This window comes from Octopus sinensis, linkage group LG2 (assembly GCF_006345805.1).
Source record: "Octopus sinensis linkage group LG2, ASM634580v1, whole genome shotgun sequence".
Taxonomy (NCBI): Eukaryota; Metazoa; Mollusca; class Cephalopoda; order Octopoda; family Octopodidae; genus Octopus; species Octopus sinensis.
Window position 1 is genome coordinate 104,869,703 of NC_042998.1, and position 16,445 is coordinate 104,886,147.

General features: G+C 36.2%; 2 protein-coding genes and 1 non-coding gene across 4 annotated transcripts in view; all 3 read left to right on the forward strand.

Annotated features, from left to right (window-relative positions):
• The window catches only part of LOC115222395 (solute carrier organic anion transporter family member 1B1-like), a 48,268-nt gene extending 44,683 nt beyond the window's left edge, over positions 1-3,585 (forward strand). For both annotated transcript variants that reach the window (XM_029792631.2, XM_036498770.1), the window contains 3 exons: positions 1,704-1,864; positions 1,982-2,046; positions 2,855-3,585. In XM_029792631.2, the coding sequence (XP_029648491.1) occupies positions 1,704-1,864; positions 1,982-2,046; positions 2,855-3,120 (492 nt within the window). In that variant the 3' untranslated portion in view covers positions 3,121-3,585. The remainder of the gene's footprint in view (positions 1-1,703; positions 1,865-1,981; positions 2,047-2,854) is intronic.
• A 2,661-nt stretch (positions 3,586-6,246) lies between these two features.
• LOC115222415 (solute carrier organic anion transporter family member 2A1-like) overlaps positions 6,247-16,445 on the forward strand; it is a 58,631-nt gene continuing 48,432 nt past the window's right edge. Inside the window, exon 1 of the mRNA XM_036498772.1 lies at positions 6,247-6,342. The gene's annotated coding sequence lies outside the window, so the exon portion shown is untranslated. The remainder of the gene's footprint in view (positions 6,343-16,445) is intronic.
• On the forward strand, positions 11,973-12,084 carry Trnai-uau. The gene is made up of 2 exons: positions 11,973-12,010; positions 12,049-12,084. It is a non-coding gene; the product is annotated as a tRNA-Ile (tRNA).

Below are 16,445 nucleotides of genomic sequence, written 5' to 3' on the forward strand. Positions count from 1 at the left end.
ATTTGCTCACTGGACACAAGCTAGGGTTTGATCAATCCCGGCCGGGCTGCCTGGGTGAGGGTGCCTGATGTTGAAGGAACCATGGACGTCTAATGAGTTGAGGAAATAGCATTGGTGATGTGTCCCGGTTCATCACAAGATGATGTATGGGAAAACTAGTGGGTTGTTGGCATTTTAAAAAGATTAGTGACATCTCATTTTTTGTTTGCATCTGACGTCTCGGATACGAAACGTCGTAATAAGATCAGTGTTGGCTATAATTTCTAAAGGAAATCTGTGGAGATGACCTTAACACGTAATTTTTAAAAGAAGTGTCGGATGGTATTTGATCTCTATTTCTCGCAGAACAATCATGCATATACTCCCCTTCTTCTGACATGTACAGTAGTACAAAAGACGCAGTTTCGATTCTCGTTTTGAACAGATTTGTGGTTCATTTCTGCAGCTAAACTTCTTTATTTTGTCTCACATTACAGTAAGTTTCAGCTTATTTTTGTTTTGCCTCTGGCCTGCCATGATCAACTGAACCAATGAGCTAAGGTATTCCAATCAAAAGCGTTCACAATCTTTATTCAGAAATTGTATGTCACCTAAGGCGGTGAGCTGGCAGAAACGTTAGCACGCCGAGCGAAATGCTTAGCAGTATTTCGTCTGCGTTACGTTGTGAGTTCAAATTCCGCCGAGGTCGACTTTGCCTTTCATCATTTCGGGGTCAATAAATTAAGTACCAGTTACGCACTGGGGTCGATGTAATCGACTTAATACCTATGTCTGTCCTTGCTTGTCCCCTCTGTGTTTAGCCCCTTGTGGGTAATAAAGAAATAGGTATTTCGTCTGCCGTTACGTTGTGAGTTCAAATTCCACCGAGGTCGACTTTGCCTTTCATCCTTTCGGGGTCGATAAATTAAGTACCAGTTAAGCACTGGGGTCGATATAATCGACTTAATACCTATGTCTGTCCATGTTTGTCCCCTCTATGTTCAGCCCCTTGTGGGTAATAAAGAAATAGGTATTTCGTCTGCCGTTACATTGTGAGTTCAAATACCGCCGAGGTCGACTTTGCCTTTCATCCTTTCAGGGTCGATAAGTTAAGTACCACTGACGCAATGGAGTCGATGTAATCGACTTAATGTCCTTTCTTGTCCTTGTTTGTCCCCACTATGTTTAGCCCCTTGTGGGCATTAAAAAAATAAGAAATTGTATGTCTTGGGTTACATTATCCACTATGTGTTGTTTTATGACGGCTGTGTTAAATTTACACGGAATCGAAAGTGTTTTTATTCACTTACTCCTGAACAATCTCAATAAGGCTTTACTACTACTACTACTACTACTACTACTACTACTGTATCTACTGTTACTGCTACTACTACTATTACTATCACCATCATCACTATCACTACCATCACTACAACTACCATCACCATCAACAGAAACAGCGACACTACCACTACCATCAATTTCACCTCTACTCCCACCATCATCACCGCCGCTGTTGCCACTACTACTACTACTACTACTACTACTACTACTACTACTACTACTACTACTACTACTAATACTACTACTAATACTACTACTACTACTACTACTACTACTACTACTACTACTACTACTACTACTACTACTACTATAATTTTGTTCATTTTTGTTGTTTTATACTCAGTTAATGTGTATATACTGTGTTTATGTTATATTTACAGAGGTATACTGACTGCAGCTGTCTGATTGCTGGTTCTACAGTTGAGTCTGGGTACTGTGCTAATGGCTGCAATCACAAGATCATTTATTTTTCAGCTTTGCTTACCCTCTCAGCTTTGTTTGGAACCATGAAAATTGTGCCCTTTTCTATAGCTTTTATAAGGTAATTACTACCAGATTTTATCTTCAATGAATTTTGCACTTTGAAAACAATATTTCGCTTGTTTAAAACATTGAACATTTCTTATATTAAAGAAATATACAATTTTTTATTGGATAGAATGGTGGAAGCAAAAGACAAAAGCCTGGTTATAGGAGTGACATCATTTCTGAATTCTTTATTGGGTAAGTGATTTTGCGTTCCAAATGATTTATATATATATATATATATATATATATATATATACTTTATTTAAAAGCAGCAGAAATATCGCAAAAACTGTTACTCAGAGTTTCACGTTCCCGTTCGTCGGAAATTTTTTTAACAAAACTGTCCAAACGAACGGGAACGTGAAACTCTGAGTAACAGCTTTTTTTATATTTCTGCTGCTTTTAAATAAAGCATGTTACTCTACCTCTGGTATTTGAGTACTCTTTTTTCCACCTTGTTTCACATTTTTGTGCTTCCTCAGATATATATATATATATATATATATATATATATATATATATATATATATATATATATATATATATATATATATATTGATTAAATGTATTTTTTAATCATACCTTTCTACCACAAATCCGAGTATAAATTCCTCACTATACCTGTTTTTTTATGACGGTGGCATCTATCATATGCTAACGTGTTCCTTGCTGCTGAAATGGCAAGAAATACTGCATGGCAGTTCATGTTATGCAATATTTTTGTAAAGTCTATTACAAAGAAGTTGCCGTGTTCGGGACTTTCAAAGAACTTCCTACATTAGTAAGTTATTTGCAGTTTATGATCATCTTCAACATCTGTCGAATCAGCGTCTACAGAAAAACATTTGCCAGATTGGGAATTCTCGAGGATTGAGATGCTGAAGGGAAGTGGATTGGAAATAAGTGGATAAGGCGCGAATTGTGGTGTTTGGTGAGACATACAGAACGGACAACATGATCTAATGTTTTTAAGTTCAATTGTCAATTTTTTTTTCTTTTTTAGGTTGGACATTTGGCCCTATTGTGTTCGGAAAATTGATTGATACTACATGTTTAATTTGGTCTTCATCGGTAGACTCAGAACAAGGTTCATGCGTGTTTTACGACACACGTCAAATGAAAATCTTGAACTTTTCCGTCAGCGTGGGTGTTAGCTTTCTCTGTGGCATCGTAATAACAATTGCTTTATTTGTTCTCATTAATAAAGAAAACTCAAAGAAATACCAAGCAGTAAAGACTGTATACCATCCGGATACCATTCGGCAATGAAAATTAGATACTTGTAAATAACTGAAAATCCTGATAAATATGTATATTTAAATATGTTTGTGTGTGTGTGTGAGAGAGAGAGAGAGGGAGAATGATTATGTTCTTGTGCAAAATATGATACTACTCATATGTACATATGTGTGTATGTGTGTATGAGTGAGTATCCAAAATGAACATCGAGAATATCGACATAAACAGAAAATAATTGCTATAGTTGGTTAAACGTTCAATGCAAGATAAAATAGACGCGTATTTCACATATCGAGCTGACGTACTTCGTCAGAAAGATATTTAGAAGAAGGAAGTTGTGAGAAGGAAAAACAGAAGCGGTGGATGACACAGAAACATATGGTGTCTCTGTGTGAAGTCATAGTGTAACTGGTGGAGACTGAAGCAGAGGAAGTGACAAAGAGCGAATGAAATTTCATGCATAGAAGAGCAACAGGAGAGGTTAATGTGCAAAAATGAAGATGTGTTTATATATTAGTATAGTTTTAGAGTGTGTAAATCCAAAATACATTTTATTAATTATTCACGTTTTATTATCAGTGTAATTACTATAATGTATGTATGTGTGTGTGCGCACGCGTATGTGTTAATGATATATATATATATATATATATATATATATATATATATATATATATATATATATATATACATATATATATATATATATATATATATATATATATATATATATATATGTTCACACATATATACATTTATATGTACTGTATTTTTGTTGTCTTTGTGACCGATGCTGAGAGTACTAGGTGAGCAATGTATGAGTATAAATGCATGCGTACGAAAATACATACATATTCTCCTCTTACAACAAAACAATATTCCACAATGCATTTTCAGTGCTAGTGCTGATCCCAGTATTTGGGATGCTTGATTAGTCTGTAGAGGAAATCCACTCCATAGATATCAAAACCCGTAAAATCCTGACAACAACTGGAACTTCCACAGAAACAGTGATGTTGACAAGTTCTACCTAAGAAGAAATGAAGGTGGTATAGGCCTGAGATCAGTGCAGACGGCTTTCGAACGCCATATGGTATCTCTCAGGCAGCTGAAACATTTTTAAGCTTTCATGTCGTCTCATCCTGTGTTTTCCAGGTTCAGTTAATGAAAAATATCACTCCTGTAAACGAATTTCCTTTGCTAATCCATCTTTTGCAAGCAAAAGCTTTTGCAAGCAAAAGCTTTTGCAGAGAAAATGTTTAAGCTATAGTCAAAAAGTTAATTTTATAAATTCTCCGTGAGGAAACCATAATGAAGAAGAAAATGCTAACAGAACATCAGTAGATGAACTGCCACGAGTTAGAAAGCACTACATAAAATTTGAGTCAACTAGTTTGAGGCAAAATGATCTAATCACATTCATATTCTCGGGGAACACCTTGAGTATATTGCAAGTCTCTTCCTGGATCAAGCTTGAGATGCACTTGGTGATACCATGGTAAACCAAGAATGCGATAGCCTATCTTGGTGATGCCTTGTTCATTTAGATTCTTGTCTCGTCCTTGTCCATTTCATTTCTGTCTTTCCGGCGTTCAGACACGGTCAAGAAGTAAATTATATAAATAAGAAATATTTTTCATACAATAAATTTCGCAACGATTGTTTTTCATTTTTCTTTTTTGTTTTTGATGTCCAATTCCATCAACTCGTCAAATTTTAATATATCTTCATATCTATTTTGATTTTGTTTTATTTTTTCTGACTAATTATTATTTTGGAAAATTAATTATACCAGAATAAAGCGTTAATTCCTTTTGATAAAAGAAATAATTTGCTTTAGATGAAAAATAACTTTTTGGTATATTTTGGTGAAGGGATAAAAGCGTTTAAATTTAAATATATATTTTTACATGTATTTTATTTAGCACAATTTTTTTTCAGTTTCTCTTCGTCTCAAATTCATATGACTGCATCCTCATGGGGTATCACTTTTTCAACACAAAATATATAATTAATGATGTTACACAACAAAAAATTTGTTTTCTTTAGAACGTGCAAAGAGCATTTAACTGCTATGAAGAGAATCCTAACGAAGAATACAGGCGAGGACTATAAGCTGCCAAATTCACTCTTCCTAATGCCTACGACACTATTGAGGAAGGGGAATTTGACCGCATGATTGATCAAGTCAATGCAGCAGAGGCAAATTCAACGCACAAATAAAGCTGGAAATTGATCAATGAGATAAACTGAAGAGAAGCAGCAAAGTCAAGCATCATCCATGGAAGCAGCTGGGAGGAGTGTATCCAAAAGGGGCATCAACAATTCAATCAATTGCTCGGAAAATTTTCCCCTTGTAGGCAACGTAGAGGAAGAGGTTCAACCTGTTTTCGACGATTTCACGTATAAAACCGGATCCTTTGAATTGGAAGAACTTCAGAGTGCCAGGAATAGACGGAAGGCGGGAGAGCTGGCCGTGATGGAACTCCCCTGAAGTTATCAAGTGGTGCAATCTGGATGAAATAAAACTGGATTTTGCGAATAAGCTCTTGTAGAACCAGGAAACTTCATATCAGTGGTCCGAGACTGACTTGATACGAATCCCAAAGTCAGGAAAGCTCAGCAAAGAAACTAACTTCAGAAGAATTGTCTAATATCTACTCAAGGTCATCAACCGAATGATCCTCAACAGGATTCAACCGGTGTTGGATAGCCATCTGCGACCAAATCAAAATAAATTTGGACCAGGGAGATCCACAACATCTCAGATCTTAGACCTGAGGCGTATCGTAGAAGGAGTTAAATCAAGACAGTTACATGCCATTATAATCCTCATGGATTTCAGCAAAGCGTTTGACACCATCCTTCGTTAAAAATGTTGAAGATCCTTCGAGTATATGGCATTCTATACGAACTAGTTCTAGTAATTGCAAAGACCTGCGACGAGACTAGAGCTCGTGTGTTCTCATCTGTTGGAGAAACAAAATTCTTTTATATTCTGTTTGCGGTGCTGCAAGGAGATACGCTTGCATCTTACCTGTTTGCAAATTGTATTGAATTATGCAATGCGGCAGACAATAGACAACAGTGATGAGCAAAGATCGCAAAGAGTGCCAACAGTAACCTTCAGAAACCTGGACTTCGTAGATTAGGGATCCGAAGTCTGCAGCTCTCTCGCAGATTTTAGACCCGTCTCCGTTGAACTATTCTACAACAGTAAGTTTAATTACGACTTCTACGATCAAATGGGAGGTAACTTTAATTTTATTTTTATTTTTTATTTTTTATTTATTCCGTTTTTATTCACCCTTCCACTTCTTGCAGCAACCATCTTTGCGTTTCCCCCCTTTTTTCTCGTTGTCTCTAATGCAGCAGCGACCTGATATTTAAATAGTACAGGTCACGTGCCAAGAGGCAAAAGATCGCTCGAAGGCACAACGCACGTTATAAAAACCTGCCTAGCTACGTATCCCCAGAACAAGAACTGTTAGTAGCTCTTACCTTAATACAGTGTACATTAAATATTTATCTCTCACGGGATTGAGTACTTTTTTGTTGATCTGACCGTAACAGAACAGTAAACTATGTATATATATACATATTAGGGAGCCCTCTCAATTTTCACAACTTGCTTCCTAAGTTCATTTTTATTGTTTTTATTGTGTCAATTGTGACACAGTTTATTATATATTCTGAGAAAGCTTAACTATACTATTTTCTCAGTAATGTCACGGGAATAAAATGGCTTTAAAATTTAGGCATTACTGTCATTCAAATTTCATTACTTTCCCACCCTCCATAAGTTATTCTACTGCATAAAATTTGACGAAATTTACAGAGTTAGATTCCGGTCATTGCAATTTTTCATTTAAGTGTAACTAGGGCAAAGCTAATAAAGAAATGAAGTAAGTATACTGTTTAGGTGCTGCATCTATGCGTTAATATTCCATTTTTTGAGCACATATTTCATAGTAACATTTTTCTTACTTAGCTAACTTTCTATTATAATATCTCAACATTTATCAGAATACCGGCCCTATTCAATGGACTTAATCGCGTTTAATTTGGTCAAGAATTGAATAAGTAAAAGTGCATCATCGTGAATTATTTATTAATTTTCAAAAATATATATATTAATCAAGTGTATCTGACCTGTTGCCTATAAAGCGACTTCTAAAGAAGAAAAAAACTAATAAAACTATGTAATACAATTTCAAGTTAAAAATAAGGCATACAAACTCAGATGCTTAATTAAATGTATTTTTTTTAAAAAAGCAAAGGAGTGAGGCTTGAACTCACAAACTCGACTAACCGCCTAATATTGTGAATTAGGCAAGGAAAGTACTGTCTATAAGTACGGCACGCTTATCGATTGTGCAAACACCGATGTGCAAAATTTAAGCCAATATATGTCTAAGTAATAATATACATACATTGTGTGTGTGTATGAGAGAGGGAAAGGTATATATAGAGACAGAGGGAGAGGGAGAGAGAGTGGTGTATGCATGGATCATCTTCAGATTTGACCAATTTTCGATTCATAAATGTTGTTCTGATATATAAATTTTTGGCGTTATTTCAATATTAGATTTTCTCGATGAAAACTTTTATTTAGGTGTAATTAAAACAAAATTAGCAAAGAAACATGGAAAACATACTATCTGAATGTTGCATGTGGAAGTTCATTTGTTTCACATATTTTGATATAATCTTCTTAAAAATTTTTACTCAACAGTTTTCCATTATATCTCAAAGAGTATCGCGGTATTGGCTTTCATCGTTGAACTCAACTATACTTCATTTGGTAATTGGTTGAATTAGCCAGTCGGTGCTAAAGTGGTGAAAAAAAACTGTATGAATTAGGTGAATGATAATTTTGTATTTTAACCCTTTAGCAATTAAACTAATAAAGAATTGAAGAAAGTATACTTTAGCAGTTCAACGGCTATTCTACACGGTTTATATTCAGACCGGCCAGGTCTGATTTCTTACACCTATCGTACGATGTCATTCATGAAATAAACAATCTTATCAACGAAGTATCGAAGCTACATGACAACGCATAATAAATTCAAAACAATGTGAATAAATGAGATTTACATTCGACAAAGTTATTTTAATGCTGATGGGTTAGAATAAAGAGTGGAGGAAATATTTGGAAGCTTTTGCTAGCTTGAAGTTTCAAGAGAGATAAGCGCCCCCACCCCTTGAGAAGAAGCATTATTTAACAAATTCATAAGAATAATTACATAATAATTATGCATGAACTGGTTTAGCTTATCCCACGCCACTGCCGATTGTTACAAGAAAGAAAGAAAGCTTTGTGAAATACCCCTACGCAGGATTTAACCTGGTCAAAATATTAATTTATTTCGCCATTTTCGAAGCTGAGATCAAGACTGTTTGTGAGTTGCTTTTAAAATAGATGACGTTTGAACAAGGAACTTACGTAAGAAAAAGACAGGAAAACAGCGCAGATAACCAACGTTACAATAAAGAAATCTGGAAAAGACTTGTAGTTTGCATTATAACATTATCTTTACCCTCAGCTGATCGAGTGCTATTCTACTTGTTGACATCTAACATAGTTTATCAATACTGTACCGGAATGACCATCGCAGATTCTTTTTAAGATTGTTGAAGCTTAGCTATTACAGTCGAGCGCTCGACGATGCTGGTATCCTGCGCCACGATGAATTTCTTTCATATGAACTACTCTGCTAAAAATATTCCTACACTACCTAATGATATTTATTTGAGGATGCTCATAGAAGATGTTAGTACAGAAAAGCAGAAGACCTTATTAAGCGCTTACGATGGAGATTTACCTATAACAGCCACTGAATATATATTAAATCACAAAAATTTCCTCCACGTTTCTTGTTCATTTCGAGACCGATTTGCTGAGCATTATTTCCACGATTAAGATTAGTAAGTACTCTTGCTTCAACCAGTTTCAAGCTAAACAATTTCAAAAGTCTAATAGTAGGTTTATATTTTCGGACAAGACAAACAATCTATACGAGGTAGATAAAGATATACATAATAAATTATTAACTAATAGTATTACGGATCGATATAAGACATCTGATATGAATACTTGCAAATCTATTACAAAGGTGAGTAAAATCTTTGGAAATAGGTTTAATATAGATAAAAGATCTGAATGTCTAGCTAAGAGGGAGGCATTGATTCACTAAAGTATCATAAACCCGACCTTCATAATAGACCAAGGAGCAGCCTAATTTCTATTTTCAATTCTTTAGGAATTAAAATCTCTATCCACACTAACCTAACTAGGTCTAACAATTTATATGTTTTCTTAGGCTTCAGAACTAATTCCTATAAGCCCTTCCATAAAACTAACGAGAACCTTAAATATATTAATAAACACTTCTATCACCCACCAATTGTATTTAAAAACTTAATTCCAAATATTAGTCATAGGATTAAATGCTTTTCTTCTTGAAAAGAAATATTTGAAAAGGCTGCTCCAAATTATAAGGATAGAGGCTTTACTGGTAAAATATTTTACAATTCCTACCTTCTCTGTTATTTAGTCGTAAGAATAGGCCTCGAAAAGTATTTCTGATCCCCACCCTCTTTCTCCCTTAATGTTAAGACAAATGTGGGCAGAAGATTCTTGCACTTTGTGGCTATTCTCTTTCCTAAAACCCATACATACAATAAGAAATTTAACAGACACACGATTGGAATTACCTTTTCTTGTCCCCCTAATGTTAAGGCATATATCAATAAGCAACCGACGACTTAAGCCTGCTCTGCATGAACAAGTGGAGATAAATCTAAATGTCCTTTACGGCAAAAAATGCGATATATCCTCCGTTGTTTATTAAGCACAGGTATCAGCAAGTTATCTCAATGGTCAAACAGAAATCAAGCGTTATATCGGAGCAACGGAGGGAAATTTTAAATCCAGAGATAACAACCATCTTTCGACTTTAACGCAGCGTGGGATAAGGCATTCTACAACTTTATTCTGGAAACTTAAAGACGAAAGAATCAATTGCGACATCAAACAGAAAACCAATTCCTATATTAACAAGTTAAAATGATGTTCAGTATGCTCTGCTGAAAACCTTTATCTCTTAAAGACCTTGGGAACCTCCAATGACTTCGTAAATTCCAGGGACGATATGTTTTCTTTATGTCCGCATTTTAAGAAATACTTTTTGTCGGAATAAAAAAATAACCCACCGAACACATTGTCGGCCATTAATATCTTTTTTATATTTTGATATTTGCTTATTGTAGTGTCGGTTATCTCCCCAGTGTTTTCCTTTCTGTTCGTTCCTTATGAGCGATCCTTGTTCAAACGTCATCTGCTTTGAAAGCAACTGACAAATGATCTTGTTCTCTGTTTAAAAAGTGGCGAAACAAATTTGTGTTTCGACAAAGAAACCCTGGGTAGCTATATTGCACACGATTTGTGGTTTTCATTAAAACATTATCTGTACTCTCTACATGTTAAAGCCTTACCACATATTGTATATATATACACATTTAAGTTGGGAGTCTGAAGAGTCGTCTTATAAATGTAATCCAATGTTATATAAGAAGAGAGTACTTGCCAAACCACTGGCATCTATGTTCAAGAACGATCGAACGAAACTCTAAAATCTCTTCAAGTCAAATGAATTAACACATACACATACGCCCACAGAGATTACACTCACTCACATGTGTACACACTTATTCATGTAAATGTGTGTGTCTATATTTATACGTGTGTATGTGTGAGTGTGTGTGTGTGTGTGAGTGTGTGCATGTGTGTGTGCGTGTGTGTTTGCGTGTAAATATGTGCAAATAGTGCGCGTCTACAAGTGGCTCGGAGTAGGACATAACCAATAGATAGATATAAAGGATAATTGCGAATAACCCCGTATCATAGGCGTAGGTGTGGCGGTGTGGTAAGAAACTTGCTTCCCAACCACATAGTTCCGGATTCAGTCCCACTGTGTGGCAAGTGTCTTCTACTGTAGCCCCGAGCTGACCAAAGCCTTTTGGGTGGATTTGGTAGACGTAAATTGAAAAAAACCATATATGTATGTGTGTATATATATATATATATATATATTATATATATATATATTATATATATATATATATATATAATATATATATATATATATATATATATATATTGTTTCAGTCATCTGACTGCGGCTATACTGGAGCAGCGCGTGACAACCGATGTTGGTGTGTTTACGTCCCGTAGCATAGCAGTTCGGCAAAAGAGACCGATAGAATAAGTACTAAGCTTACAAAGAATAAGTCCTTACAAAGAATAACACGGTGCTCCACCATGGCCGCAGTCTGAAACAAGTAAGAGAGTGAAAAAAAAAAACAGTAGCTGTAAGCAACGGAGTGTAATCATATCAGATTGCACTGTAGGATATAGAGAAAAAAATGTTTAAATTGTACTTTTGACTGTGTTGTGACAAGGCAGATAAAAATCCTAACCTAACCTTGCTTTATTGGACTGATGCTACTCCTACGGCCTTGGTGTCTTTGTTAATTCCCTGAATCTAGAATCTAAGTGTCTGTGTTTACGCATGACTGCATAAAAACATCAAACGTAGAAACGAAGTCATAATGAATGAGAAGGAAAATTTTTTGCTATACAATCCCAGTCGATCGCATCTGATGTTAAACAGATGTGCGATATCTATGTCTATATCTACGCACAAACATACATACATACATATAAACTGATGCATACACACTTACATTCCCGAATAAAAAGAGAGAGAGAGAGAGAGAGAGAGAGAGAAAGCAAATAAAACAAGTTTCATAAAATGTAAACGTATGTAGATTAGCTGGAGATTCATTCACTTAAATTTTACCAAGTGCTGTTGACTGCCCTGGTGGCACAATCGGTAAGCGCGCCGTACTTATAGACAGTACCTTCCTTGTGGTAATCACAGATTAGAAGATATGCGGAGGTTGTGAGTTCGAGCCTCACCCGGGGCAGTGTATTTTTTTTTCGATTAAAGACACATGTTAATTATGAATCCAACTTTTGTGGCTTTAATTCTCCTTTCAATTTGAAATTACACTAGACAATTTTATTAGTCTTTTTCTGTCGTTAGAAGTTGGATAAGACGAAATGAAATGCAGTGAATTTATATTTTTATACACATCAATACTTAGTGCTGTTACTTCATATTTTATTTACCGCGAGCTGCTGAATAGCGCAATCAGTCATTAAACAATGACGGGATTATCATAAGAAAGATCTGTCTCTCGGGTAAGTTCAAAGCGTCTGCCTTTTCAGTCTCTGCAGCTGAAGAGGAGATAACCAATCCGAAATGCATGCATCCCATAGTTTAGTTAAGGTGTGCTGTGAACTGACTCTGTGTATTTACACTTATTTGTCTGCAGCGAGGAATTTTATCCATAACAAAATGCAGTGAATAGCTTTCTTACGGGGTCGAATATGCTTGAATCATATTTATAAATATGCAGTCTACTTTATATTACTATGAGTGTGAAAATAATACGAAGGTGATTGAATTCATTTTCTTAAACGTGATATTTATCACCCCTACCCAATGTGTGAATTAGTTGGACATATTAGGAAGTACAGGCACACCACGCGTTATGGCTACATCGAGTTACAGGATTTTGGACTTACGTGAATTGTAAAGAATGACCGCTAATTTCGAGATATGGCCTGTATTTTCGCTCAAACGGAAATTCGAATAAATTTTAAAGATGTAAAATTACATTTGCTTTTAACCGACAGTTTGCTTCTCAGCATTTTAGCTGAGATCAAAGAAGTTTACAATTTCAGGAATTATAATCACCATACATACGTACAAACATGTACTCATACATACATACATTTGTATGTACATAAAAACATACATACATACATGCATACATACATATACACAAACGTAAATACATGCATATATACAAACATACATACACATACATACATACATACATACATACATACATACATACATACATACATACATACATACATACACACACACACACACACACACACACACACACACATACGTGTGTGCGTACATACGTATTGGGCTGGAACAAGATTTCGTCCCATTGTTCAGTTGCCATATGCTTCTCACTTGACAGAAACATACAGCATATATATTCTTTTATATGTTTCAGTCATTTGACTGTGGCCATGCTGGAGCACTGCCTTTGATTAAACAGATCGACCCCAGGACTTATTCTTTGTAAGCCTAGTACTTATTCTATTGGTCTCTTTTTCCGAACCGTTAAGTTACAGGGATGTAAACACACCAAGATCGGTTGTCAGGCGATGGTGGTGGGACAAACACAGAAACAAAAATATATACATATATACGGGGAATTATTCAAACACCAAAGTTCCTCTCAGCACATGGCTGTTATGATCTCCAACTACTTCTGCTTGCGATCAGAGATGCACATATCGTCAGCCACCAAGAGACATACTGAACTGGTTAAAATTTAAACAATTGACAAGCAAATCTGTAGTTTTGAACAGAATATTTGGGGACGCGATTGGAGGAGAAGAGAGGGAGAGGTGGTGATGAGTGAAATGTGTATTTTTAAACTACTTTTTCCTCCGTTACGTAGCCCGTCTGTAAAGCTTTCACGTGATTAGTTGAAGGGGAAGGTGAAGAGCGAAAGAAAAAGGAGAGAAAAAAGAGCGTAAGATGAAAAGAGAAAGCGGTACAGTACTGTATATTACGTCTATAAAATTGTGCATAAAGTGAATAAAGTGTATATATAAAGTGCATAAAGTAATCTTGGTATTCCAATTTCCTTCACTTTTCAATGATTATCATTTGATTTAGACACAACACAGACTACGCTTTCAGATCTTTTGGACAAATTTTTCAGAAATAACCCAGTACATTTACCATTTATTCCGTGAAATATTCCTGGCCTCGCCAGTTATATTATTATTGCACCTGAAACCCAGAATTTCGTCAGGCGCTCGCAGACCTCTAGCAGTCGGGCAATGGGATCGGTGGATGTTCTGCTTTAGAAATTTATAGAGGATTAGTGGCGGGGATGTACGACGACATTTTCGAGGAGACTCTGGGCGCCGACGAGAACAAACCGGCTAGTCCGTTCCGGAGGACTTTCCGCTCGGGAACTAGCATGGAGAATTTCCAGATGTTCTCGGCCTGGCAGTGCTACCGGGCGTCGGGGTGCGGTACCGGTTCGAGATAAACTCTACAGGCACGGATGTGCTGTCAGACGGGCTTGTCCAAGGTACGAGCAGAATAATGAAATCGTTCTGCACACCCTTGTTCCATGTCCGAGCATTGCTGACTTCTGCTGTCATCTGTGGGACGGATCCATCTGTCGGCCGAGTCTGTAGTGATGATCGCACCGCCACCCTCCTTCAATCGTGCAAGTAAAGCAGCTTTCCTTTGCCTGGTAACTGTGGTGAAAGAGGTTGTTTGGTAGACAAGGCTGAAAGGCATGAGGACACATACATTCCTCTTTGGTAGAACTTTCATTGGCTTATTTCAAGTTTCACTTGAAATGTAAATTGTGAGTGGAGAGGAAAGTGCTGTTCTCGGGTCAGTTTATTGAAAGGTGGGTTGAAAGTTGCGAAAATGACTAGAGCTAATGACACCTTTCTAAGTGTAGACCTGTGAGTCGGAGAAAAGGCATTGGGGAGGGCACTTGCTCCTAGGGTTTCAGGGAAATCTCGGACAGTGGGGCTCCTCGATTATCCCTAGGAACCTTCCTGTATCAGGAGGGCCAGATCTCTATCATCCTCCCCACCACTTTTTTAAACTTTTGCATGCTATGCATATGTCTCTTATTTTTCACTGTATACATGCCTATACTTCTGTCTCTATCTTCTGGTGCTCTATCACGTCTCCTCATCTATACCCACCTTAAGGTGTTTTTCTCTGCTTCGATACAATCCTGGCAACTGATCGAACCGCTCCAACCCTTTCTTCTGGACAAGTACAGCTTATCAGTGTCATTCTTAGGGTATAAGGCCCCGTGTCCAGTCAACATTTTTCTTGTTTTTATACCGTTTTCATCACTTCTCCCTTTTGCCATTTTATAATTCCCGCTCCATACCGAAGTGATGCTATTGCCCACGTATTAACTGCTTGGGTTTTATTCCCTCCAGTCGATTTTGAGCGCATCACCAGCATTAGTCTTCGAAAATATTCCGTCCTGAATTGGTCTTTCATATCCTTCTCCATTATCTCTTTGAACTCTAGTACACCAAGGTATATTATAGCCTTCCGTTTCAATTTGTTTAACCAATTCTCTATTCGGTAATTCTATCCCTGCTAGAGACTCTTTTTAGGTAGATTATCCCGCATTATTATTATTATTATTATTATTATTATTATTATTATTATTATTATTGATTTGACTCAGGTTCCTTTTAATTCCTAGCAGGGTTTATATTAGTAACAGGTTACTACCTGTAATCTTAAGCAACCACTAGTTTTCAAGTCTTTCAGATGCTTAGAACCTTCTTGATAATCTTTCCTGTCTCTAAGAGGTAAACTTTCTGTTTAATCTCTACAGGACATTCCATTCCAATCTCCTGCAATCGTTTGTCTATATCATTGCTTAGTTCCCAATGCACCAATTATTATAGGCAGACTTTTACAGTTTTGATAATCCAAACTCTTACAATTTCAAATTTTAAGACAGTGTATCTTTTTGTTTTCCGCTTTCTGTTTTCTTTTCTTTGTCCTTTAAGTAAAGGGCTAAGTCCTTGATCTGCTCTGGCCGTTCGAGACTGGTGATATTAGCGCAGTTAATATTCACTGAAAGTGTTGCATGCGGACAACTACAGTGTAAAAATCCCTGAGGGATGAAGATGTAAAGAGGAAAGACTTGGCTTCATGGCTCATACAGGTAGAGACAATATGAAGGAGAGACTTTTGATTGCATGTGCTAGATATGGTACGAAACCATGGCTACGAAGAGTTGGGGACATAGCAGTAGCCATACATCTATGGGACAAAGTCTGGGCGTGCTGATGAGCATCTTCATGGTTGTTATTTGAGTGACCTTATTAAGGAAATTTAACTAAATGAGATTTATCAGTAAGTAACCTTTTATTTTTAAGCTTTACCCTGATTTATATAAATTTATATGTGTTCGTGTTTATCTCGTCTATGCACAATCTTTATGCTAATATATAGATGTATCATCATGAATTACTTCTGTATTTAGCAACATTGTCTCTCACTCTACGGTTCCCAAAGATACCGTAGAAAACAGCCTGAATAACACAAACAATAATAAATATCTTTAAAAAATCTGCTATTATTTTTCATTTGAACTATGACCTATTCATTCTCATGAAGATAAGT